Below are 24,717 nucleotides of genomic sequence, written 5' to 3'. Positions count from 1 at the left end.
ATTTGAAATTCCATTCTCCATCATATTACCTCCCCATTACAATCATTGTAATTACATATATACAATATCAACCTATTAAGTATCCTCCCCTCTTCCTTTTTCTACCCTTTATGTCTCCTTTTTAACTTACTGGCCTCTGCTACTAAGTATTTTCATTCTCATGCAGAAGCACAGTCATCTGTAGCTAGGATCCACATATGAGAGAGAACATGTGGCGCTTGGCTTTCTGGGCCTGGGTTACCTCACTTAGTATAATCCTTTCCAGGTCCATCCATTTTTCTGCAAATTTCATAACTTCATTTTTCTTTACCGCTGAGTAGAACTCCATTGTATAAATGTGCCACATCTTCATTATCCACTCATCTGTTGAGGGACATCTAGGCTGGTTCCATTTCCCAGCTATTATAAATTGAGCAGCAGTAAACATGGTTGAGCACGTACTTCTAAGGAAATGTGATGAGTCTTTTGGATATATGCCTAGGAGTGCTATAGCTGGGTCATATGGTAGATCAATCTCTAGCTGTTTTAGGAACCTCCACACTGTTTTCCACAATGGCTGGACCAGATTGCATTCCCACCAGCAGTGCAGAAGGGTTCCTTTTTTTCCACATCCCCGCCAACATTTGTGATCATTTGTTTTCATGATGGTGGCCAATCTGACAGGAGTGAGATGGAATCTCAATGTAGTTTTAATGTGCATTTCCCTGATGACTAGTGACGTAGAACATTTTTTTAGATGCTTATATGCCATTCGTACTTCTTCCTTTGAGAACTCTCTATTTAGCTCCATAGCCCATTTTTTGATTGGCTTGTTTGATTCCTTATTATTTAACTTTTTGAGTTCTTTGTATATCCTAGATATTAATCCTTTATCAGATATATAGCTGGCGAAGATTTTTTCCCATTCTGTAGGTTGCCTCTTTGCTTTTTTCACTGTGTCCTTTGCGGTGCAAAATCTTTGTAATTTCATTAGGTCCCAGTGGTTAATCTGTGGTTTTATTGCCTGAGCAATTGGGGTTGTATTCAGAAAGTCTTTTCCAAGACCAATATGTTGAAGGGTTTCCCCTACTTTTTCCTCTAGCAGTTTCAGAGTTTCCGGTCTGATGTTAAGGTCTTTAATCCATTTGGACTTAATTCTTGTGCATGGCGAGAGAGAAGAATCTATTTTCATCCTTCTGCAGATATATATCCAGTTTTCAAAACACCATTTGCTGAAGAGGCTGTCTCTTCTCCAATGAGTATTTTTGGCATGTTTTATTTAAATATTTATTTATTTATTTATTTATTTTTTAATTTTTATTAACATTTTCCATGATTATAAAATATATCCCATGGTAATTCCCTCCCTCCCCACCCCCACACTTTCCCGTTTGAAATTCCATTCTCAATCATATTACCTCCCCATTACAAACATTGTAATTACATATATACAATATCAACCTATTAAGTATCCTCCTCCCTTCCTTTCTCCACCCTTTATGTCTCCTTTTCAACTTACTGGCCTCTGCTACTAAGTATTTTCATTCTCACGCAGAAGCCCAGTCATCTGTAGCTAGGATCCCCATATGAGAGAGAACATGTGGCGCTTGGCTTTCTGGGCCTGGGTTACCTGACTTAGTATAATACTTTCCAGGTCCATCCATTTTTCTGCAAATTTCATAACTTCATTTTTCTTTACCGCTGAGTAGAACTCCATTGTATAAATGTGCCACATCTTCATTATCCACTCATCTGTTGATGGACATCTAGGCTGGTTCCATTTCCCAGCTATTATATATCCAGTTTTCAAAACACCATTTGCTGAAGAGGCTGTCTCTTCTCCAATGAGTATTTTTGGCATTTTTATCGAATATCAGGTGGCTATAGCTACTTGGGCTTACATCTGGATCCTCTATTCTGTTCCACTGATCTACATGTCTGTTTTTGTGCCAGTACCATGCTGTTTTTGTTACTATGGCTCTGTAGTATAGGTTAAAATCAGGTATGGTGATACCACCAGCCTGTTTTTTGTTGCTCAGTATTATTTTAGATATTCGAGGTTTTTTGTGATTCCGAATGAATTTTTGGATTGTTTTTTCTATTTCCATGAAGAAAGCCTTTGGAATTTTGATTACTCTCAGAATCTTGAGGAAAGGGCCAGGAAGATGAACTGTAAGTTAAAGGTGCTTGCTTTCAAAGCCTGCTAGCCTGAGTCCAATTCTCCAGAACCCACATAAAATCATATGTACAAAGTGACATATGCATCTGGAGTTCATTTGCAATAGCAAGCAGCCCTAGCGTGCCCATTCTCATTCATTTTCTTTCTCAGTCTCTTCAGACATAGATGAATAAAATGTTTTAAAAATCTTTTTATATGTTATTTATTTATCAGTTTGAGAGTGAGGGAAGGGCGGAGAGAGAGAGGATGAGAATGGGCATGCCAGAGTCTCTAGCCACTGCAAATGAACTCCAGACACATGTGCTAGTGCTACTTTGTGCATCTGGCTTATGCGGCTACTGGGGAATTAAACTGGGTTCTTATGCTTTGCAGGCAAGAACCTTAACTGCTAAGCTATCTTTCCAGCCCTTAAAATCTTTTTTTAAAAAAATGAATCCTAGCCAGGCGTAGTGTTGCAATCCTTTAATCCCAGAACTCAGGAGGTAGAGGTAGGAGAATTGCCATGAGTTCCAGGCCACCCTGAGACTACCTAGTGAATTCCAGGTCAGCCTGGGCTAGAGCGAAACCCTACCTTGAAAAACCAAAATAAATAAATAAAAAATCCTAAGGAAAGATTGATCATTAGAGTTTTAAAAAAATTGAGTATGGTTTAGAAATTGCTGATGCCTCAAGGGGTAGAAGTTGATCAAAGTATTTCTGCCTTTAAATTTCTGATAATAAATTTATTTTAAAACAGTGTTTCAATATATGTAATTTTACTGTCTATTAAAGGTCAAAGTGATTTAAGTTTGCATACAAATGAGATGTGCTAGTTTGTCTAACATAGTACAATTTATGTGGCATATAGTAAGGGTTTTGTAAGTATCTAGTTCCCAATTAGAATAATCAATCCATTTAACATGTTGGCTATCATAATATATTAAAACTTTTTTTTAATAGATCAAACATACGCAAGCATTGAATAGAAAATGGGCCGAGGACAATGAAGTACAAAACTGTATGGCCTGCGGGAAAGGCTTCTCAGTCACAGTGAGGCGGGTAAATGATTTTGTTCATAAAAAAAGCTACATTTCTGTAATTCATTTCTCAGTAGCAGTGTTTTAACCATACAGTAGTTCTGCCCTTGGTGTGTGCATTTTAAAATTTATATTTATTGGTAAAATTTAGTTTAAAACTATGTAATTAAAGTTCATGCATGCTAGTTTCTGGCTGTATATGTATGAGTTTTAAATCCAGTCACTTCTTTCCTACTAAGCTATTTTCTTAGTCTTTTTCTGAAGCAATGGGCTGGTATTAAACTGTGTATCATTTACCATTGAATTCTTCCAAAAGAAGAAAAAACAAAGAGATTTAAAGAAATGTATCTTTAATAATATTCTTATGATTAAATTCCAATTAAGGTATTATTCTTGAAGCTTTTTTGGTAAGTAGGAATAGTTTTTCATCTGATGGTGCTTTGACACTTTCGAAAAGGCTTCCTAGAGTTCTTTTTGTGAATTCTACAATAAAAACCAAAACTGCCTGAATTGTTCAGCATTGTGCGGGAGATTTAGGGAGCTTTCAGTTTAATATAATACAGGATTAAATTTACATGCTGAGATATAATCAAATAATATAGTAATCCCTGGAAAGTTAGTATACCATCACAGTATCACATGTGATACGCATGTAGTTTCATAATGTTTTAGTATTGCTTTTGTGCTTGAAATTGTTTAATTTTGTCCCAACAGCATCACTGCCGACAGTGTGGGAATATCTTCTGTGCTGAGTGTTCAGGCAAAAATGCCTTAACTCCTTCTTCCAAGAAGCCTGTTCGTGTCTGTGACGCATGTTTCATTGACCTGCAAGGATAACAGCTTACCACACTTCACAGTACTATACACTAACACTAGATTTTTAATAAACGTGCTTAATAGAAGTCTTGGACTACTCTTTTATTTGGACTTTGGTTGCATACTAGACCAAATTAGAATTCGTATATTTTGGAATGTTATCAATATCAAGTAAAACTCTTCTATTTTTGTGAGGATTGGGTTCATCTTTCATTACTTTTTTCCATTTAACCCCTGAAACAGCTTTCATGCCAAGGTCAGAATTAGCCAATGAAGTGTAAATAAACTTTGGACAGAAAATAGCAATGTATTTTTTTAAATATAATTTCTTTGTCCACAGATGATGGATGCAGCTTCATAGTTTCTGTGGACTTTGCTGAATGTTGTCACTTGTTGCTCTTCTGTTGCACAATAACACATTGATTGTACTAGAATTCTCGTTGTGGAGTCATACATGGGACAGTTACAGTTTCTAGCTTTTTCTCTTAAAGTTAGACCTATTGCTCTGTGACATTGTTATGTTATACACTTACCACTTGGGTGTTCTAAATACAGTTTATGTTGAAATAATGTATTTGTTCAAACAGTTAAATTTTCATGTAAACTTAATGAAATCTTCTGAAAAATTAATTAAATACTTTATGATAATCCTGGGGTTCTATTTCAAAGACTAGGTTAATTTGTATTTTTCTATCTCATTTTTAAACTCCTACATATTACTGCCTGTTTAAAAATTCTGTAAAACTTCCCACCCACCTTTCAGTTGGAAGATGAATAGTAGGGATTGTAGAACCGTCTTCTTCCTGTTTGTCAGTGGGAAGTCTTCTAAAATGAGCCTTTATATTATACACTCTGGTTTTGTCTGTCTAGTATCTTTGGGACTGTTGCTTTTTAAATGGATCTACTTATTTTTCTTTGTTTGGTTCAGCTTTCCTAAACTTAACTATGTTTCCCTGTAATTGTTTTGTGATTTTGCATTCTTAAAACTAGTGACTGATACTGCTGCTGTATTACCTGTGAGAACAGTGGAACACAGTGAGAAAATAGGAACTGTTCACTTTATAGTCCCTTCACCTAATAGGGCAGATATTTAAAAGTTGTAAATTTGTCTTTGTTTTCTGAGTTTGGGTTACATGTTAACTGGGAAATCTTTTAACTTTGCAAAAGTCATGCTGTGAAGTTACCTTTAAGTAGCAGCTACAGAATAGAGTATGGGCCAAAACAAATGTATCTAGAAACCCTTATGTTGCAACAAAAAGTGAAACAATTAATTGCTGAGCACATTAGGGATCACTTATATGCTGACTGGTGGAGTTAAATGTTGATTTCCCATAATCTAATAAATTTGGAAAGCTAAAAAATATCTGAAGAGAAAAGTTACTAATAGCAGGCTTTTAGTTCTCTTTGTAAAGTTATATATTCAATCAGTGCAATTATTTAATAGCAGAGAAGGATGAGAGTTAATAGTTGTAGGAAAGAATTTATAATGTACATTTGCATTCAAGTATCACACCAAAATTAAATGATCACGTTTATACCACTGTTAAAACAGTTAGGCAGTTAGGTAAACTCTATTGTCAACAGCTGTTGATACTGTTTAAATCCCTGGAATTGGGTGAACATATCCTTAGTGTGTGTGTGCGCGCGCGCGCGCGCGCGCACGCATGTATATATACATACGTACATATACACATGCACACAAGAAATGCAGTGGTTCTTTATTACAAGTAATCGTTGGAGAATACAAACTGAGCTATTTATGCATTTTACATAATTGTATTCTTTCAAATAGTCTTTATTCTATACTTTCACATGTAACTAACTTGATACGTTAGAAAAACAAAGATACTCAAAATACCACATTTTTAATAGATGATAAAACTTAATGAAAGGAATCTATTAAAGCATTTTTTCCCTCCATCCCTAATTGGACACACTGAAGAACTTCTGGTAACCCCTTTCCCACAATTGACAAGAAAAATTGTTGGGAGAACAACAAATACAACCATATGTGTTTTCAGGTTATTTTTCTTATTTTTGCCAAACTAATCATATGCCACAGGTCTCCCCCACCCCAAATTACCTCTCATAGGCTACTATACTATTTTGTGATATAAATGAAACCAAACATTTTTCTATTTCATTTTACCAATTTAGTGTGTGTTGGAAACATTCAAGGATAATTTTTCCTGTTTTTTTGAATTTTTAAAATTATTATTTTTTTCTAGAGAAAAACATTGGTGCACAGGGCCTCAGCCACTGCTATCAAGCTCCAGATGCTTGTGCCACCACTGCGCATGCGCCAGGACGCTTGTGTCATCTGTGCATCTGGCTTATGTGGGATCTGGAGGCTGAACAGAGGTCCTTAGGCTTCACAGGCAAGCGCCTTAACTGTTAAGCCATCTCTCCAGCCCCTGTTTTTTTTTTTAATTCCCTCTTCTGTGTTCTGGCTGTACAGTTTAGATGTTGACTGGTACCATTATTTTGTCAGTGAGTCAGAGCTGGCACACGGAGAGTCCTGGCTCTTTGCTGCATGCAAAACATTGGCATCAAGTGTTCAGAAACAACAACTCCAGCACATTAATGTGAGTTAACATCAAGTCTTGCTGGGTTAGTGTACAATAAATTGTACCTACAAAGTTTGTTCTAGTAGAAAAGAGACAAAGCTGCTGATAAAAGATTTGTTTCTTTCAAAGGAAAAAAAAAAGCAAACACATAAACCTCAATGCAGTATACAAATAAATTTTGTTCAACTACCTCTGAAAGTGGATTTAGCTAGTTTCATAGTTTCCTTATTGTCGTGTTAAATAGCAACTGCCAAATTTATGTTTCCAAAAGTCTTTATGATTATTTTATGTAGTTTCAAAACCACCTTTTTAACCTTGCATTTGCATAAAAATGTTTAGCTTCTAAGTTGAAAGCAAATGATGATCATATATTTTGATATTTGTGACCTGTTTGACTAATATGAGTTTTTTTTAATGCACTTTGGTTATAAAAACCATGGATGACTAGATCCATAATATTTAAATGTGCCATAAATTTCGTATTCCTAGTCATAAGCTTGATGAATGATATTCTGTAATTATAATGTGCCACACATTTCCATGTCTTAATTACCCTTTGCCTGAATTTTAATGATCAATTTGTTATTGTTGCAGCTGTGAATATTGTGTATAAACTTAATAAATTTATGTAAAATTGTATAAAATAGGATTGGAAATTGCTGTTTCTTTCTGTGTAGAAGCAATGAAGGTATTATAACATGACACAGCTATGTATATGACATTTTCTCCTTGGAATTGGGTCATATAGTCATATCTTCTATACATATTTCTACATGATTATTTCCTCATTTAGTTTTGAGACTCACTATTTGTACTATGTTTACTACTTGTGATCATGTGATTGTGCCATATTTTGTGAGAGAGTTTAGTTTAGTAAATACTGTAATTTCTAATCTCAGTGGTTAGAGCTGTATGGATTATAAAGGTAACGGATGAGTTGCAAGGCAGCATTTAAGCTATGTAAAGAACAATGGAAGGATCCTTATTTGAATTGTCACTTGTTTTTTAATATGTTCAAGATGATATTAAAAATTATTCCTTTCTAGTAGATATTATCTTATGACTATAACTTGTTTATTTAGAAACAGAGTAAGATAGTGACCATGTTTCCTTTAATGCTTAGAAGATTAGAACTTTTCACTGTGATATAGACAGTGATTATGTTTTAACATTGCTCTAGTGAAGACAGTAATTATGGTCTTTATCTCAAGAGAAATTATTAATGCCACTTGGATATATTTCCTTTGTGTTTTGACTCAGTTTTGTGAAGGATTAACAAAGCTAGAAACTATCAAACTATAATTAACCCCTTTTATTCATTGCATGTAAGCTTACTACCAAAGTGTCCATTTAAAATAGGTTTTTGAAGAAAGATTTGACACTTTTTATCTTTGTTTTGTGCACTGTGGTTCCAGGATGACATCTCTCCTTCATGTAAGCTATTTCCTCTGAAGAGTTCAGTGTGCAAGCTTGGGGTCTGTCGTACAGTGGATGTTATTTTAGTGTGCTTTATTGAATTCAAGTGTATGTGTGACCTATTCTTCAACTGTTTTACATCTTTTAGGCTAATTCAGTCTTTCCCTTTAGCGAGATTAAAAGAGAAAACTAGTTCCTTATGCATATAATTTTGTGGTTCCTGGAGTCAGGGTTCTAAAGGAATCTGAAGAGATACCTAGTCCTAGTCCATTGTCCTTCCCCTAGGTTGGCTTCTAGATCAAAGTCACTGTAAAGTGATTCTTCCTAAAAATAACGATTACAGCAGAAACCGCTTCATGAGACCATCTTGCCGTCTTCTGGACCTGATGCTTTGAGTGCCACCCAGGTGCCGTCTCAAGGACTCACCTGCAGTCTCTTCTCCTTGTCCTTCCTCCATGCTCTTGTTAAAGTTAGCACAAAAGTCATGAATTTCATTATGGCATTTTCATATGTGTGTCATTAATCTTTGTTTTTGTTCATCCTGCTGCTGCCTACCCTCATTGTGTGTGTGGGGGGGGTATGTGCACTTGTGTATATGCACATACATGTGCTCCATGTGCACCCTTGACGACGTCAGTCTTCTGCCTTGTTTCCTTGACACAGAGTCCCTCATTGAACCTGGAGCCCATTTTTTCAGTTATGCTGACTAACCAAAGAGTTACAGTGATCCTCCTGTCTCTGCACCCCCTCCCTCAGCTGGGGCTGCAGGAATGTGTAGAAATATCATGCTTGCTATGTGGTCCTGGGATGGAATGCAGGTTTTCATGTTTGTACAGCAAGTGTGCCTACCCTCATTTATTCTTATTGGTTATTGTTTGTAGATTTTCCTTTTATTTGCACTTCTAGGGAGTGTCTGGCATGCCTGTAAAGAGTCTAATTAGTGCTTGATCCTGTTCAGAGTCTTTCTGCTTGCTGCACATGTCCACACTGCCTCACTCCCATGGTCAAATCTGTGACCTCCTTCAAGAGTCAAAGGGTACCATTTCCTCCAACAGCCTCCTCTATCCTTTCTGCAACTTAATTCAAAACCCCAGTTAAGATTTCAGTTGGCTTGTAGCCAAATCATTATTTTCACTTTATAAATTATAAAAGGTACCATAGCAAAAATTGAAGTTTCTGGACTTTCATTGATAAAGCTTGGTTTCTTCAAAGCAATAGGATATTCTCCTATGATGAATATAATAGTTCAAGCTCCTTTTTTGATGAAAATTTTAATTTAAATTAATTTTAATTTTAAAATTTTAAATTTAATTTTAAAATTAATTTAGTTTTAATTTTAAATTTAAACCCTTTAAGATAAAAGACCTCATTGTGCTAACACACGCACATTGCACTCAGTTTCAAAGGAATTTTTTTTTGACAAATACCATCATTCTTGAAAGAAACAAATATCAAGAGAAAGGCACACATACTTGCTATTTCTATGAAGTCCTTCATGGGAAAGTGGTAACTAGTGAATGGCAACAAATACTTATTTTCTCTTTCTTAAAATAGTGTAATTGATTCTTCTGGGTTCTCTACATTCAAGTTAGCATATTGTAATTATGCCCAAGATAAATAGCCTGACTTCCAAAAATAGGAATTTTAAATTCCTATTTATTGCTACTAAAATACAAACATTTATTTCTTAAACTAAAAGTACAATAAAGCTTTGTATCAAAACATTACCATTGTGTTTAGGGTAGAACTATAAAACAGTAAAACGGGTTAAAAAGCAGCATAGAACATTTGGTTTCATTATTTTCTAGATTCTGAGTAAGATGCTGGAATTCATACTGGACATAGTAGTGGACATGGGTTTCTTTCTGATGCTCCCTTATGTCACAAGTTACACTACCACCCTTTTTCATTCGCACCCCTTAAAAATCTGATGAAAACATTAGATGATGGGTTATAATATCTATCTTCCTATATATCATCTATCATTTATTTCTGTATTAAGAAATTCCTCAAAGTTCAGATTTTTCCTTTCATTATTCCTCTATATGAAGGATTATCCTGATTCAAATTCTGGAATGCATTTGCAATGCACATTTCTTTCCAGCACATCACTAGGTAAGTGGTAAAGAAGAAACAGTTTGAATGAGCAAATACCTTAATCTCTAAACTTCTAGAAGAAGTATATTACTTATGTTAGATCCCTAAATTTCAGAGGATTCAGTGGACAATGTGAATAAAGATGCTTGCTTGGTTTCCTGACTTTTGGTGAAGCCAGTGATTGCTGCTGTTATTTGGGCCATCCATGTTTTCTGTTGAAAAAAAATACACAAAAATACAGATTAGAATCAACTGAAAGTTTCTCATGTTACTTGGATTAGTAGTTTCCATTTTATTTGTTGGCTTGTTCTTTAAAGTGAAGACTAAAGAATCATTTGCATATGTTTCTCATTTTCTTTCTGATGTCTAAATCATATGGGAAAATGCAAATGGACTAAGTGGCAAGGTACACACGGTAGATAAACAGTCACGGGCAATCGTCAATGATGACTAATTAGAAAAAGGAGCCCTGACAATATAGTTGTGATACTGAATTTCAGGAACATTAAGAAAATTGTTTTTTAAGGGACAATTGAACATTAAGAAAAATGTTCTTTAGTGATGTAATCTGAAAAAAAATGCTCTGAGGGGGGTGAACCAGGAAATTGAGTTCTTAAGAAGAATGCAAGCTGGGCATGGTGTCACACACGTAATCCCAGCACTCAGGAGTCTGAGGCAGGAGGATCATGAGTTAGAGACTATGCTGAGTGATATTACCAAGTTTCAGCCCAGCCAGGGACTACATGGACAGACCCAAGATCCTGTCTTTAAAAACTGTAATAAGAATCATGTAACATTGATGTATTGTCTGACTAAATTGTTGCCTTAATGGAAGACTAATAGAGGAGAGACAAAAGTGGAGACCTCTAAGGTAAAGCAGCTAGGGTCAGGCAGCTGCTCGCTATTCCTGGCTATAAGAGCAATGGCCTGTTTGCTACAGTTGAACAGCAGAGTTGGCATTCACCACTGCTGTATTAGGGCCTCACATAAGCTGACAGCACATTACTTGCATTTTGGAAATTTATAGAGCATCTTAAAAGTTAACCATGCAGTCCAAAGCAATTCTTGTCCCATTTCCTACAGAGACAGCCCCTTGACTTTCGTGCTAGGAGAAAGTGAGAGACTAAGCTCTGCAAGTAAGGATGCAGAGGTTTCTGAGCAGGATATATAGATGGCACACCTCTCATTCCCTCCCTCCCAAAGCTGGGGGGAGAGATACACAAAGCTTTCCAGTTCACCTTCCCTTAAGGTATTGGAGGTCTTTCCTTACAGAAAGGATCAGAGGCTTACAAAATTAAGATACATACTTTGATGTTTTCTGTTCGGGCTTGTAACAAGAATGCTGCTATGCACTGTCGATAGCGGTTTTCATGTTGTATAAGAAAAGTATTTTTCAGCCCAAAGACTAGAAAGATTACAGAGACAAGAAACCAAATCATTTACTATGAAATATAAACAGTTTCTTAGTACAAGAACCTGGGGTTTATCTTTTGCTCGGGTGTGTTTTTGTTTTAATAAGGGTGGGAGGTTTGTGTAGGTTACATAATGAGGCTTTATTCTGGTGTTTGTTGTAATGAGGGTGGCAGCTGATGAAAGATGCAATTGACTTAAGTGATGGGAAATTGGCTCCTCACAGAACAAGCAAAGCATAATTAGGTGGCTTTGTGTTGTTAGCATGTGTAAATTTATATGCTAAACATACAAAAAATAATGATTATTTTTTCTAATGTCCAACACCACTCCTTTTTAGATGCTTATTTTTGTATTTAAAAAGAAGTCACAACCTAATAGGGCTTAAGATTTGGCAAAAGTAGAAAACCCATCTAAATGCTTCTCAATAAGTCAAGAGAAGCCAAAAGAAAAAAAAAAAATCAGTACCCACCAAATTATGTGAAATGAAAATGCATGGTTTTTGTGTTTGCAAAAGAAACCATCTTGTCATTTTTTAAAGCCAGTCTCAAAAGCCATGAGATACTGTAAGAGGATATTTTTGTTGTTAAGTAATAGCACTGAAAATGGAAGTCTGTTCCCTGAATTATTAATAAAATACAAGGGATAAGATGTGGCAGATTATACATTCTTTCTACATTTTTCAATGTTCAGAAATAAACCTTATAACCAGACCAGGGCTCTTTTTTAGTGATTTCTTTGGGAGCAAGGAAAGAGCAAATGACTTTTATTTTTGTACTATTCACCATCATTGTTACCTGGAAAGGTCGGCAAACTTAATGCTTCCTTAACTAGGGTAGGACAGGCTTTGCTTCCTGATGAAAGCAAATGCAGTATTTAGTTTCCTAATTGCAAAAACTATTCCAGTATCATAGGTGATTCTTCTTTTTTTATGTTTTTATTTGTTTATTTGAGAGCAACAGACAGAGAGAGAAAGATGCAGAGAGAAAGAGATAAAGAATGGGTGCACCAGGGCTTCCAGCCTTTGCAAACAAACTCCAGACGCATGCATCCCCTTGTACATCTGGCTAACGTGGGTCCTGGGGAATTGAGCCTGGAACCTGGGTCCTTAGGCTTCACAGGCAAGCGCTTAACGGCTAAGCCATCTCTCCAGCCCTCATAGGTGATTTTTACAGTGCCCTAAACTGCACAATTCCTTTAGTGAACAGTTAAGTCTGCTGAAAGTAAAATACTAAGACCCTGTCCAGTCTGTCGGGTGAGATGATCTGAACTTGTTAAAATGGCTCCACATAAAGGATCTGGCTGTGTTTTTACTCCCTAATTTTTCTCTTTAAGAGTTCTCTGTGGTGAGTGAGGCTTTAAAGATCACGTGGTTGCTCTTGGCTGGTATTTGGAATCTCCATTCCTCAAAACTTGAAGCCACAGTTCCAGATGGAACTCAACTATTTGGAGTATAAGATGGGCATATGGGGCTTTATAAGCCTCCGTGAAGTACAGTAATGAAGTAATATATGACCATAAATAGCTCTTTTTCCCCCAGCCTCCTAAGAACTACCAGCACTTTTAGACAAGTAGACATGTACTGTTTACAGCCCCCACAGTGCCCCACCTCTGATTTGTGTCATTTGAAGTACACAGCAACCATATATCATAGGCCAGCAAATTTTCACAAATGAGGAACTGGATGTAAATTAATTTTTCTAAAGCCACACACTTGTATGTCATATGGGGATAGTTTGGAGTTAGGTCTGTGTCCCTCCATTGCCTGATACTTTTTGTCTCCATTTACTCTTTCCTACTCTATAACTTCTCAGCCCTGTGCAAACTCATCAAATCCAAACTCACAATCAGAGAGCAAGACCCCCCAAAAAAATAAATTGAGAAAAATAACAGCTCATGTTCCTCACAGCAACCCAGGGATGGTAGATTTCCACAAGTCAGTTCTTAAAGCTGGCAGGACTAACTGAACTGGGCCCACAGCTGGGAGGCTCTCTGTATCCAAGCAGGACTCCAGTCTGTAAACAGCCATGGTGGGGGTGGAAGAATAAACTCATGAGATGCTGTCCTGATATTTTCTCTCATGGAAAAGTAAACAAATGGCAAATTGAAGTGGTTTCTGGCTTCATACAGTGGATCCCTGCCAAGTCTACATAATTTTGTCCTCTTGAGCTGGGAGAAACTTCACATTGAATGGATGCATGCCCAAGGCAAAACTTACTTTCCAGTCTTGCTCCTGAAGTGCTCTGGCTTAGGCTATATTTAAATGATGACCCCCAAAGGCTCACCTGTTAAAGGCTTGATCCTCAGAATAACACTATTGGAAAGTTGTTGAACTTTAAAGAGGAGGGGTTTACTTAAGAGATCATTAGACGGGCAGGGGATTATGGGGTCCTTATCTCTCCCTCCCCCAGCCTCTCTGCTGGTCTCTTGACCATGAGGCAAATGGTTTTCCATTCCATGTGCTCCTGCCATGGTATGCTGCCTTAATACAGACCCAAGGCAACAGGACCAACTGATCATGGACTGGACAGTCCAAAACTGTGAGCCTTTCTTGTTATAGGTCAAGTACACTGTGAGTTTTACTATAGTATCAGAGACTTACTAATAAGCGAAAATATACCATGACTGATCCCAGCCGAATTAAACAGGTGGCCCTACACCTCCTTGTGTCACCTTTCAGCATATTGAATTAAAAGTTTAGCCTGGGACTTCCGGTTAAGATGGCGGCGTAGGTACCACGCCAAAATAGCCTGGGGGGGGAAGACCAAAAAAAACTCAGCAAAATACACACTTTTACTAAAAAGTGAGGTGTATAGGAAGTTGAGGCGGCAGCGGAGAAGTGGAAGAGTTATAGAGCATCCAGAGCCTGCACAGGCGGGAACAGCGGCTCCGGGCCGCTCGGCTACCCGCCGCAACCGCGGAGCGGCAGAAAACCGCCGGACTCTTGGCTCGAGCCGCAGGACAAGCCAGGTGCGGGATTTTCCCCTCACACCGCGCTCTCCGCAACTCGGGAAACGTGAGGGGAGAGCGGCAGCGAGCAACGGAGGGAGGAGCAGACCGCGAGGTAAAAGCACACGATACAACCAGAACAGCCGCGGCTCCCTCCCCTCCCCTGCCGCCTGAACCCAGCTCCAGCGAACACAGCAGCGGCCCGGGACCCGGCCACGCCAACTTGGGCTGACGGCGGGACCCAAGCAGGAGCAGAATTTGGCAGCAACTTCAGCGGCTCCAGCACCGGTACCAGTGGCCCCAGCAGCAGCGGACCCAGGAGAGCAGCGGCTTCGGGGTGAGCAGCAGCGGTGGACACGACAACGGCAGCTTCAGCAGTGGTGGGGGCTCCGGAGGTGACATCTACAACAGCTGCAGAGGCGGCGGCAGCGACTCAGTTTGCCCCGTAGGAAAAGCAAGTGCCCAGCTCCAGAAATCAGAACAGCAACCCGACGACCCAGGCAGCAACTTGACTGAGACCACAATCACCCAAGGTAACTGGGATTGCACCAGGGAAGGGTCTCACCTGGTCACAAGCTGACTTGGATACCTCAACAGACCAGAAATCTAAACCTCTTTGTTGATAGAGGATCTGGTCATTATAATAACTACTCTTGCATACATACTCGGGGCTGTTTTTGATGGAATGGGTACAGTGTTTAGCTAAATTTTAGAATCTACCAGTATATTATTCCACTCAGCCTGCTTGAATACTCCTATAGCAGGGAAACTCAACCCCTAAGAACATCTTTGTAGATACTCTGAGAGTCTTAAGAGCCACACCTAATACCTTAAGGTCCTACCCTGAAAATATTTTACACCAAATCAATTGATACAGCTAAGAATACACAGCTAGCTAGAAAATCCAAGCATTAACTTAATCCAAGATGCAAAAATATATACATTATAACACAAGAAACACTAAAAAGCAAGACGATATAAATCTACCTAAAAGTATTAATGCATCAGAAATGTCCTCCAGTGAGAAAGAGTTAGAGGAAATGCCTGAGAAAGAGTTCAAAAGAATAATTATAAATATGTTCAAAGAGGTCAAAGAACACATGAAAACAATCAAAGAAGAAATCAAAGAGGAAATCAAAGAGGAAATCAAAGGAATCAAAGAAGAGGCAGGACACCAATTTAATGAAATAAAGAAGGCAATACAAGACATAAATAGAGAAATAGAAATAATAAAGAAAAACCAGTCAGAATTACTAGCAATGAAGAACACAGTTAATGAAATAAAAAACTCTGTAGAAAATCTCACCAGTAGGATGGATGAGGGAGAGGACAGAATATCTAAGCTAGAAGATCAGGTGGCAGACCTAATGCAGTCCAACAAAGAGAAAAACAAACTTATAGAAAAGTATGAGTGGGAATTTCAAGATATTCGGGACACTATGAAAAGATCCAATATAAGAATTCAGGGCATAGTAGAAGGAGAAGAATTCCACTCCAGAGGCATAGTAGGCATCTTCAACAAAATCATAGAGGAAAATTTTCCCCAAATTGGGAAAGAGGTGCCAATACAGATACAGGAAGCCTTTAGAACCCCAGCCAGACAAAACCCAGAAAGAAACTCTCCTCGCCACATTATACTCAAACTTCCAAACACACAAACCAAAGAAAAAATATTGAAAGCAGTTAGAGAGAAAAATCAAGTTACCTACAAAAGCAAGCCCATCAGGATTACAGCAGATTATTCAACACAAACTTTTAAAGCCAGAAGGGCCTGGAGTGATATATTCCAAGTTCTGAAAGATAACAACTGTCAACCAAGGTTACTTTATCCTGCAAAGTTATCCATCCAAATAGATGGAGAAATAAAGACATTCCATGACAAAAGCAGGTTAAAGGAATATCTGAAGACAAAACCAGCTCTACAGAAAATACTTGATAGAATCCTCCATGCTGAACAAAAGGAAAAGCACACATATAAGGAACCTAGAAAAAACCAGCCATACTCAAATACCAGTTAACAGAAGAGAGCACAGGTAGAACCAGTAACACACACACACACACACAAAAATGGCAAACATAAATACACACATTTCAATAATATCTCTTAATATCAACGGTCTCAATGCCCCAACGAAAAGACATAGATTTGCAGACTGGGTTAAAAAGCAGGATCCTACAATTTGTTGTCTTCAAGAAACTCACCTTTCTACAAAGGATAGACATTATCTTAGGGTGAAAGGTTGGAAGACGGTGTTTCAAGCAAATGGGCCTAGAAAACAAGCAGGGGTTGCTATCCTAATATCAGACAGGGTGGACTTTAGTCCGAAGTTAGTCAAAAAAGATAAGGAAGGTCACTTTATATTGATTAAGGGCACACTCCAACAGGAGGACATTACAATCCTAAACATATATGCACCTAACATGGGGGCTCCCAAATTCGTCAAACAAACACTATTAGAACTAAGGTCACAGATAACACCAAACACGGTGGTGGTGGGTGACTTTAACACCCCACTCTCATCAATTGACAGGTCATCCAGGGAAAGAATAAACAGAGAGGCATCTGGACTAAATGAGGTCATAGAAGATATGGACCTAACAGATATATACAGGACATTTCATCCAAAGGCTGCAGAATATACATTCTTTTCAGCAGCACATGGAACATTCTCTAAAATAGACCATATATTAGGACACAAAGCAAATCTTAACAAATTCAGGAAAATTGAAATAATTCCTTGCATTCTATCTGACCACAATGGAATTAAACTACAAATCAGTAGCAAGAAAGGCTATAGAGCATACACAAAATCATGGAAGCTAAACAATACACTACTAAATGATGAGTGGGTCAATGAAGAAATCAAAAAGGAAATCAAAAAATTTATAGAGTCAAATGATAATGAGAACACAACATACCAAAATCTCTGGGACACAATGAAGGCAGTTCTAAGAGGTAAATTTATAGCCTTAAGTGCCTATATTAAGAAATTAGAAAGGTCGCAAGTAAACGACCTAATGCTTCGTCTTAAAGCCTTGGAAAAAGAAGAACAAGGCAAACCAAAAAGTAGTAGACGGGAAGAAATAATAAAGATTAGGGCAGAAATTAATGAAATAGAAACAAAAAGAACAATCCAAAGAATTAATGAAACAAAGAGTTGGTTCTTTGAAAGGATAAACAAGATTGATAAACCCTTAGCAAATCTGACCAAAAGAAAGAGAGAAGAGACACAAATTAATAAAATCAGAGATGAACAAGGTAACATCACAACAGATTCCAGAGAAATTCAAAAAATTATAGGGACATACTATAAAAGCATATACTCCACCAAGTATGAAAATCTGAAAGAAATGGATGATTTCCTTGATCTATATGACCTACCTAAATTAAATCAAAATGAGATTAATCACTTAAATAGACCTATAACAAACATGGAGATCCGAGCAGTTATCAATAATCTCCCAACTAAAAAAAGCCCAGGCCCGGATGGATTCACTGCTGAATTTTACCAGACTTTTAAGGAAGAGCTAACACCATTGCTTCTTAAGCTTTTCCAGGAAATAGAAAAAGAAGGAATCCTACCAAACTCCTTCTATGAGGCCAGCATCACCCTGATACCAAAACCAGGCAAAGATAGAACAAAAAAAGAAAATTACAGACCAATCTCCCTCATGAACATAGATGCAAAAATTCTCAACAAAATATTGGCAAACAGAATACAAGAGTATATCAAAAAGATCATTCACCCTGACCAAGTAGGCTTTATCCCAGAGATGCAGGGATGGTTCAACATACGCAAATCTATAAATGTAATACATTACATAAATGGGTTGAAGGACAAAAATCACATGATCATCTCATTAGATGCAGAGAAAGCATTTGACAAAATCCAACATCCCTTCATGATAAAAGTCCTACAGAGACTGGGAATAGAAGGAACATATCTCAATATAATAAAGGCTATTTATGACAAGCCTACAGCCAACATATTACTAAATGGGGAAAAACTGGAAGCTTTTCCACTAAAATCAGGAACAAGACAAGGGTGTCCACTGTCTCCACTTCTATTTAATATAGTTTTGGAAGTCTTAGCCATAGCAATAAGGCAAGAGACACACATAAAAGGGATACAAATTGGAAAGGAAGAAATCAAGCTATCATTATTTGCAGATGACATGATTCTATACATAAAGGACCCTAAAGACTCTACTAGCAAGCTGTTAGAGCTAATCAAAACCTACAGCAATGTAGCAGGATACAAAATAAATACACAGAAATCAGTAGCCTTCATATATGCTAACAACAAACACACAGAGGATGAAATCAGAGAATCACTCCCATTCACAATTGCATCAAAAAAAATAAAATACCTTGGAATAAACCTAACTAAGGAAGTAAAGAATCTATACAATGAGAACTTTAAGACACTCAAGCGAGAAATTGCAGAAGACACTAGAAAGTGGAGAAACATCCCTTGTTCCTGGCTTGGAAGAATCAATATAGTGAAAATGGCAATCTTACCTAAAGCAATCTACACATTTAATGCAATCCCTATCAAAATTCCAAAGGCTTTCTTCATGGAAATAGAAAAAACAATCCAAAAATTCATTTGGAATCATAAAAAACCTCGAATATCTAAAATAATACTGAGCAACAAAAAAGAGGCTGGTGGTATCACCATACCTGATTTTAACCTATACTACAGAGCCATAGTAACAAAAACAGCATGGTACTGGCACAAAAACAGACATGTAGATCAGTGGAACAGAATAGAGGACCCAGATGTAAGCCCAAGTAGCTATAGCCACCTGATATTCGATAAAAATGCCAAAAATACTCATTGGAGAAGAGACAGCCTCTTCAGCAAATGGTGTTTTGAAAACTGGATAAATATCTGCAGAAGGATGAAAATAGATTCTTCTCTCTCGCCATGCACAAGAGTTAAGTCCAAATGGATTAAAGACCTTAACATCAGACCGGAAACTTTGAAACTGCTAGAGGAAAAAGTTGGGGAAACCCTCCAACATATTGGTCTTGGCAAAGACTTTCTAAATACAACCCCAATTGCTCAGGCAATAAAACCACAGATTAACCACTGGGACCTAATGAAATTACAAAGATTTTGCACCGCAAAGGACACAGTGAAAAAAGCAAAGAGGCAACCTACAGAATGGGAAAAAATCTTCGCCAGCTATATATCTGATAAAGGATTAATATCTAGGATATACAAAGAACTCAAAAAGATATCTAATAAGGAATCAAACAGGCCAATCAAAAAATGGGCTAAGGAGCTAAATAGAGAGTTCTCAAAGGAAGAAATACGAATGGCATATAAGCACCTAAAAAAATGTTCTACGTCACTAGTCATCAGGGAAATGCAGATTAAAACTACATTGAGATTCCATCTCACTCCTGTCAGATTGGCCACCATCATGAAAACAAATGATCATAAATGTTGGCGGGGATGTGGAAAAAAAGGAACCCTTCTGCACTGCTGGTGGGAATGCAATCTGGTCCAGCCATTGTGGAAAACAGTGTGGAGGTTCCTAAAGCAGCTAGAGATTGATCTACCATATGACCCAGCTATAGCACTCCTAGGCATATATCCAAAGGATTCATCTCATTTCCTTAGAAGTACATGCTCAACCATGTTTATTGCTGCTCAATTTATAATAGCTGGGAAATGGAACCAGCCTAGATGTCCCTCAACAGATGAGTGGATAATGAAGATGTGGTACATTTATACAATGGAGTTCTACTCAGCGGTAAAGAAAAATGAAGTTATGAAATTTGCAGAAAAATGGATGGACCTGGAAAGTATTATACTAAGTCAGGTAACCCAGGCCCAGAAAGCCAAGCGCCACATGTTCTCCCTCATATGGGGATCCTAGCTACAGATGACTGGGCTTCTGTGTGAGAATGAAAATACTTAGTAGCAGAGGCCAGTAAGTTGAAAAGGAGACATAAAGGGTGGAGAAAGGAAGGGAGGAGGATACTTAATAGTTTGATATTGTATATATGTAATTACAATGATTGTAATGGGGAGGTAATATGATTGAGAATGGAATTTCAAATGGGAAAGTGTGGGGGTGGGGAGGGAGGGAATTACCATGGGATATATTTTATAATCATGGAAAATGTTAATAAAAATTAAAAAAAAATAAAAAAAAAAAAAAAAAAAAGTTTAGCCTGGCACGGTGGTGCATGCCTTTAGTCCTGGCACTCGGAGGCAGAGATAGGAGGATCGTGGAGAGTTCAAGGCCACCCTGAAACTACATAATGAATTCTAGGTCAGCCTGAGCTAGAGTGAGACCCTGCCTCAAAAAACAAAACAAAATAAAAGGTTTAAGGCACAGGAGACAGACTCCATATTTCTGGGTATGAACTTTCTATAATGGGGGATTCCCTCTGCTTTTGGGAAGCGAGGTATCCATTGTGAATCAAGCATAGACATTTAACTGTACTGTTCAGTTATATCCCACAATTATCCAAGTGCTTGCTCTTTCTTTGATCACTTAGTCACTAAGGTTGCTTTAATATGTCTGAGTTGGTCCTCTGCTAGTGCTTGATATTCCTTCTGGCTTGGCTACTAAGATGGGAATTAGAGTACTGTTTCCCACTCTCCCCATAGACAGGAAGGTGGCATTCCTCACAGGCCCAGCTGGTCAAGTAGTCTCTACTGAGACACTGGCTATCTGAGGCCTGAACACTGCCACTACCCACTCAGCACTGAGGAGACATAATATTCTTTGAAGAGAGTGTCCTGCAGAATCTTGGGGCTTTGTTGACAGAAGACTCACCAATCATTAATTTTTATGTAAGATCAAGGACAAAAGGGCTGTTTCCCAGTCATCTTCATGTCTCCAGTGCCTGACTCTGAGATAGCCCTCACACATGCTTAATAACAGCTTAAAATGATACCTCTACCTCTGATCTGAATGTATATGCACATACATGCATATATATGTATATTTTTAGTGCTAGCACATTTATTTCTGTAGCTTACACGTTCACAACATGCCCTGCTTCATCAGTGCCTTTACAATAACAATCGCAGACAAAAGACAATAAAATGACCATAATAGCATCATTTACTGAACATTTATTTCTATCTGATGCAAACCATCTGAAGAGGTTATCTTTGTTTTAATAAGTGGGAGCCAAGCTATAGAAAACTCAAGGGCTGGCCAAGGTCTCATAGCTAGCAAATGACAGAGCAGAGCATGGACATCTTAACTGAGTTATGAGTTATGTATATATATTCATGTAGGAATAGGCTTGTCTTTTATGATTAGACATAAATTGGATTTGTGTCCTGCTACCAAGAAGAAGTCCAACATAAAACTGACTGCAAGCCATTAAGCCAGGTAATAGAAATAGTACCTGACATGTGCAGTGCATCTATGCTTCTGACCACCAATCTGTCCAACGGAATGGGCTGATCAAGCACTACACATGAACCAATCTCTTTTATTAGAGTTTGAAGCTCAGGAGTGAGGGAAGGACACATTAAACTAGTGTCTGAGCCTCCAGGTTTCTGAAAAGAAGAGGAAAATAGTGTCATGTGTGAGAAACAAACACTGGTGCCAGTACTTTGTAAAGCAGTAGATTCTTAGAAAGCTGTTTCTTGATCCAGATGACTATTCTAGATTATGAAAAGCATTTTTCTAATGGATAGGGGTTCAAGGCAGAGTGTTTCTGATCTCCAAGTTTAATTACCTGCCTAATGATTGACACCCATAATTGGAAAACACTTTAATCACCATCACATCACTGAGGCCAATTGTATGCATAGGCTATGATATGCAACTGTAAAAAGATTACACGGCCTTAAATCTACAAATAATTAAAAGTGCTTTGAATATATAAAATGCTGGATTTTTTTTGAAAGGAGCATAAAAGATTGCATTATGCATGACGTAGTGAAACCAAAATAGCAAGCAGGAATCTAAGTGGATAGCATTCCTTGTTCTGAAATCCAATGTAAACCATGGAAGCAGAATAGCACATGATGACATGATTGGTGGTGGCGGGAGTGGTTGTTAGCTCATGTGCTCTGGGCTGTGCAACTTTGCAGTGTAGGAGGGGCTGCCCTGGCATCACACTTCTGAAGAGGGAGAAGAGGACCTTTAGAACTTGGCTTGCACTTACAAGCTAGTCTGAGTAGCTTGAAATAAGAGGCCATATGAATTCTGAAACCATGACTTTCTATGTTCTCCAAGTCCACTATCTCTCCCAACAACCTGCCAGCTATTTATTCATAGGTTGATTAATGGATATCTATTTTATTGCTTAAAGATGTTTGATTTTTTTTTTTAGCTCAACTAACCATCCTGTCATCTTGAGGCTTAGTCATCATTATCTGTGTCCAGTCATTTGAGTGAAATCAGCATTAGATTTCTCACAGCTGAAAATATATGGCAGATCCTCCCACCTCTAAGGTTAGGTGTTTGAGTGCCTTAGAGGAGCCTTCCTGTTACTAATCAAATGTCCCATTCAGGGGGCAGACTATAAAACAGGAGACAGCAGGAAACCTTTCTTGGTGCATCAGATCAAATGCTTAGTGGGTAGTAAAAATAACAGCAACAACAATGGTAACACTAATATTTAAGAAATATAATTCTTGTTGTGTGTGGTGGTGCACACCTTTAATCCAACACTCCACTTGGCAGGCAGAGGTAGGAGGAATGCTGTGAATTTGTAGCCACCCTGAGACTACATAGTGAATTCCAGTTCAGCCTGAGCTAGAGTGAGACCCTACCTTGAAAAAACAAAAAACAAAAACCCCACCATATATATATATATATATATATATATATATATATAAATTCTAACTCTGTAGAGATTTTCTGATCAGTTGACTTATGTTGTCTGTGATGCCCGCTGTACATTGGGTTGGTTTCAGCAATTCTTTTGCAAGTAGACACGGAAAGAGCAGGGCCCCCTCCCCATCTAGCTCCAAATCATCATTTCTCAAGAATGACGTGAACTCTCCAATCAGAATGCTTGCTGTGTGGCAGCAGCCTACTCTGGTGGCTTTTTTGTGACTGCCAATTTGGAAGGACCAACATGGACAAAGATATCTTGGGTTCTTTTGCTTAGGCAGGTCTGGTGTAAAGTCTCATAGTTTTGGGGACTGACCTTGAAAGCCAGAACCTTGCCTTTCCTAAAAAAAAAAAAAAAAAAAAAAAAAAAAAAAAAAAAAGTGCTTTTCTAGCCAGGCATGGTAGTACAGGCCTTTGCTCCCAGCAGTTGGGAGGCAGAGGTAGAAGGATCATAGTGAGTTCAAGGCCACCCTGAGACTACACAGTGAATTCCAGGTCAGCCTGAGCTAAAGTGAGACCCTACCTAAAAATCCAAAAATAAGGAAATACATAAAAATTAAAAGTGATTTGATTTGATGTGTAAGAATGTTGCATAGTTTTAACTTATGTAGACATGTTTTATACTCATTTAGAAGCTTACTTAAAAATCACAGCATTTTACCTTTTTGTTGTGCTTAGTTTTTGTAACTAACAGGAAATCATCAAAGAGAAACAGATAAACATCTAGGAATATTGTGCTTTCTGAAGAAAGAAAAAGAAGGTAAAATGGGGCTTAAAACAGTAAGTAGAACTTTTAAAAAAAAATCAAAGAATCTTACAAAACAAGACAGAGCAGGCTTGAGGCTCAGGGAGTTCCCATTGGGTGGTCAGAAAACTGCCTGTGTCCATGTTGAATTGATTTTTTTTTTCTTTCCTAAAGCACACTTGATCATAGCTCAAGCTTCCAGCTTGAAAGACACTGTATTTCTGAAGCATTGCAAATGAATTTATAGCTCCTGTGGTCTTTGTAGTGGTTTTAACTAAGCTTAGGGCAAATCCATCAGCTGAATGAGCCTGCAGCGTTTAGCCTCTTGATGCGTCTGTCTGGGTGGTGATTGACAAAGGCACACAATTCAGCAAAGAAAAGAGGTATTTTGTCATTTCTATGCACTGAGATGTTACCCCACCACATTCATTTGTTGAAGCCCTACACCCAGAGTGGCTATGTTTAGAGTAAGGAAGTAATGGTAAAATGAGGTCATACTGGCACAGCCTCATTCCAATATGGTTAATGTCCCTACAAGAAGAGTCACCATAGAGCTCTTTCTGCCAGGAAGAAGATGTCTACAAGCCATGAAGAGATCTTGCCAGGAACCACGCCTCAGAAAACTGCCTCCAGTCTGCCAGAAACACTGTTGTTTGAGGCTCTCGATCACAGTCTTGTTCAGCAGCCTTTATTGATGCAAGCAGTCATGAACACTTC

The 24,717-nt window shown here is 37.9% G+C and overlaps 2 protein-coding genes across 2 annotated transcripts in view; one reads left to right on the top strand and one right to left on the bottom strand.

Annotated features, from left to right (window-relative positions):
* The window catches only part of Eea1 (early endosome antigen 1), a 127,254-nt gene extending 122,596 nt beyond the window's left edge, over positions 1-4,658 (top strand). The window contains exons 28-29 of the mRNA XM_045151905.1: positions 3,098-3,196; positions 3,889-4,658. Of these exons, the coding sequence (XP_045007840.1) occupies positions 3,098-3,196; positions 3,889-4,011 (222 nt within the window). The 3' untranslated portion in view covers positions 4,012-4,658. The remainder of the gene's footprint in view (positions 1-3,097; positions 3,197-3,888) is intronic.
* Positions 4,659-9,595: 4,937 nt separating this feature from the next.
* Positions 9,596-24,717, bottom strand: part of Plekhg7 (pleckstrin homology and RhoGEF domain containing G7) — a 62,530-nt gene continuing 47,408 nt past the window's right edge. The window contains exons 14-17 of the mRNA XM_004650177.2: positions 23,917-23,996; positions 21,814-21,967; positions 11,378-11,475; positions 9,596-10,282 (exon numbers count right to left, since the gene is read on the bottom strand). Coding sequence (XP_004650234.2) covers positions 10,175-10,282; positions 11,378-11,475; positions 21,814-21,967; positions 23,917-23,996 — 440 coding nt within the window. The 3' untranslated portion in view covers positions 9,596-10,174. The remainder of the gene's footprint in view (positions 10,283-11,377; positions 11,476-21,813; positions 21,968-23,916; positions 23,997-24,717) is intronic.

This window comes from Jaculus jaculus, chromosome 6 (genome assembly GCF_020740685.1).
Source record: "Jaculus jaculus isolate mJacJac1 chromosome 6, mJacJac1.mat.Y.cur, whole genome shotgun sequence".
NCBI lineage: Eukaryota > Metazoa > Chordata > Mammalia > Rodentia > Dipodidae > Jaculus > Jaculus jaculus.
The sequence above is the reverse complement of the archived record's forward strand: the minus strand, read 5'-3'. Positions and strand labels throughout refer to the sequence as shown.